The sequence below is a fragment of the Salvelinus fontinalis genome, chromosome 27, assembly GCF_029448725.1.
Source record: "Salvelinus fontinalis isolate EN_2023a chromosome 27, ASM2944872v1, whole genome shotgun sequence".
Classification (NCBI taxonomy): Eukaryota; Metazoa; Chordata; class Actinopteri; order Salmoniformes; family Salmonidae; genus Salvelinus; species Salvelinus fontinalis.
In genome coordinates this window covers 30,927,423-30,930,374 of record NC_074691.1, presented here as the reverse complement: position 1 = coordinate 30,930,374, position 2,952 = coordinate 30,927,423, and the positions used below count along the sequence as shown (strand labels likewise).

The window sequence follows — 2,952 nt, the reverse complement described above, 5'->3', positions numbered from 1 at the left end:
ACCTAGTGACATAATATGAAACTCAACAGATGGTGCCACCTGTTCCCCTCTCCCCCCTCTCTCTTTGTTCTCAGTCTTTTTTCTCTTCAGCTCAATACATATACAGAGTCACTGCCAGCATCTCTCTTGGGGGGGGGGGGGGGGGGGTGCAGTTGCTATGTATCTGCAGTCTGGCTGCAATGGAGGTTTCTGCTCTCCCTCTCTCTCTTTCTCTCTCCCTCTCTTAATATGACAGGATTGTTCTCTTTACAGATGTACACAGACTCTGTAGCCTGACGGGCTATCTGCATGAGAGATAGCAAAAAGGGGAGAGAGAGAAATGGAGGGAGATTTTTGAAAAAGAAAAGAGAGAGTGAGAGAGAGGGCAGAGATGGAAACAGAGTGCAAGTGTTAAGTGAAATGTGTGAGTGAGTGTTTGTGTCTCGTCTGTTCCTCTAATCTCCTGTGATTTTCTTTTAGGTTCCTGATGAGGAGAAGAATACCATAAGGTAAGATGACATTCTCTCTCCATTATTCCCTACCTGCCTCCTCAGCCAGGTCACCCGTGATACAAGTCAGTATTAGATGTCCAGCCATGTCTGAGGACGTCGGGAGATGACGTGGAAACTGGCCACTATGGACAACAGTGAGCTCTGTTACCTTCAAGTAGGTTTCGGTTTTGCTAGGGTGTTGTGGACGGGGATGGCGGATGGGCGTAAGGATCTACCGCATGTTTGAATCTAGCGATAGAAAGTTGTTTTTGATTGTTTTTAAATGAAGGTTATCCCAAACCTTAACCCTTACCATAACCATTCAAAGTTAATGCCTAACCTTAAAAATGCAGAGTTAATGCCTAAACTTAACCCTAATCTTAAAACTTCTCAGTTAATGTCTAAATGTAACCTTAAAAATGTAAAAATTTGACGTTTGAGAAACATAGATTCTGAAGTGAGACTGTGAGAGCTTGTTGTGCCTCTTTCCCTGCCTGCCCAGTCCTCCATCTCTCTCTCTCTCTCTCTCTCTCTCGCTCTGTCTTTCTCTCTCTCTCTCTCTCTCTCTCTCTCTCTCTCTCTCTCGCTCTCGATCTGTCTTTCTCTCTCTCTCTCGCTCTGTCTTTCTCTAGCTCTCTCGCTCTTTCTCTATCTCTCTCTCTCTTCTCCCTCTCTCCACCTCTCCTCTGCTACTGGGGGTTTCTCCAAGCTTATCAAACCTGGGTAAGCCAGCCCTCGATCACACGGAAGGGCTTTCACCAGCAGCCCCAGCACACACACATACATACACATACAGACTCAGCACCGCTCCCCTCACACATACAGCAAGGAGTGGAGGCAGCAGGCAGGATTTCTGTGTCATCATCACCAGCACCAGCGATTCACAATGAGACTCTGTGTGAGCACCAAGGGAAGGTACTGCTCCTTCAACAGAGGGAACGTCTTTCATTGGGATCTGGGGTTGGCATTGTGTGTGTGTGTCACTGTGTGTGTGATTTATCTGTACTGTATGTTTGCGCAGTTTTCGTTTGCTTTCCATCGGTGTAGCCTAGAGCTTGAATGGTATTTGGAATTATCATACATGTCATTCTTTGCCAAGGATAGTAGTACAATTCCTGAATAGAACATTTAGTTCCACTGCATTGGTACAACAGTTATACCACTGAATTATTTTCAGGCTTGTTGTTCAATACAGGGAACATGTCAAATAAGAACTGGCGAATATTGTATTTAAACATTTCCTCCTTTGAAAGCGAGAGAGAAGGCTTGGCTAAAAGGTGTTTAAAGGTTTGTTGAGTGAACTAGGATGTTCCTGTAGTGTTTTAGCACTCTGATATGTCTGATATAAATCTGGGAAGTCACCTGTAGTTTCAGGGAAGCCACACATCCCTTTTCAGTGTACGGTCAATTAGAGGCAGAAAAATAGCTATTTATCCTGGTTTCTTCCTAGGCTCCTGCCTTCTAGTGAGTTTTTCTAGCCACTGTGATTCTGCCTCTGCATTGGGTATCTGTAAGGGATTTTGTGACAGCTGCTGATGTTATATAATACATTTGATTGATTGATTGACATGGATATTTAGCTATCCAACGCTTTTTATCCTATGAACATTTCTTATAACCTCTCATAACCCTCTCATGTTATTAAATTAGCAACATGTTTAATGTTATTACAATTGTATTTTCTGGGAGAAATAAAACCACCTCTTATACCTTTTAAAATGGCATTGCTACTTCCCTCCATCATATTGCTATTAACTTTCCATCAGATCAGCTACAATCTTACTGTCAGAATTTTTTTTTTTAAATCAGTCCTTAATTTAAAAAATAGCCTGGAAATAGCCTATAGATAAACTGGAAATAGCCTGGATATAACCTGGAACACACAGTACTATATACCTTGGCTATATGGTGTAATGATTTTCAGATGAGTAAGGCTAAATGTATTTTTTAAATGCCAGGGAGGGTCAATTCATTTGATGGGCTGTTTTTACCCACACCCTGTATTGATTATTATCACCTCTGTGACCGACGTTAGCCGCTAACCGTTTGGCTCTTTAATTATACAGTACAACAACACAAGTGCCAAATCTACATTACGATGGACTAGAAAATTATACTCCATTCTAGATTTTAAAAAATATTGTCCATAAAGTTTGGAAATTCTTCTTTGTCTTCTTTGATTGACTTAAAGATACATTTAATCATCAGGAGCAGGTACTGTGGTTCAATCCCTTCTTATTTCTTTCCTCTCAATCCTTAAAAAGACGACAGCCACCTGTGGCTGTCCAACCCCAGAGAGATAGAGTAGCAGGGTAAAGGGAAAAAGAGACATGGACCTACAGATTTAACACCAACCCCCAGAGTGAATCACTCAGCGCTCCTGTCCCAGTGACCCCAGTCCTCTCAAGTATACCAAAGAAAATGATGAAATGTGTTGAAATCTCTTCAATGTGTGTCCTCATTTGTATTTGTATTTATTATG

At 41.9% G+C, this 2,952-nt stretch overlaps 1 protein-coding gene across 2 annotated transcripts in view; it reads left to right on the top strand.

The window, feature by feature from the left end:
• Nucleotides 1–1,068: 1,068 nt before the first annotated feature.
• The window catches only part of LOC129825445 (brain-enriched guanylate kinase-associated protein-like), a 55,573-nt gene continuing 53,689 nt past the window's right edge, over nucleotides 1,069–2,952 (top strand). Inside the window, exon 1 of one of the 2 annotated variants that reach the window (XM_055885555.1) lies at nucleotides 1,069–1,385. In XM_055885555.1, coding sequence (XP_055741530.1) covers nucleotides 1,357–1,385 — 29 coding nt within the window. In that variant the 5' untranslated portion in view covers nucleotides 1,069–1,356. The remainder of the gene's footprint in view (nucleotides 1,386–2,952) is intronic. The other variant, XM_055885554.1, reaches the window with a different exon arrangement.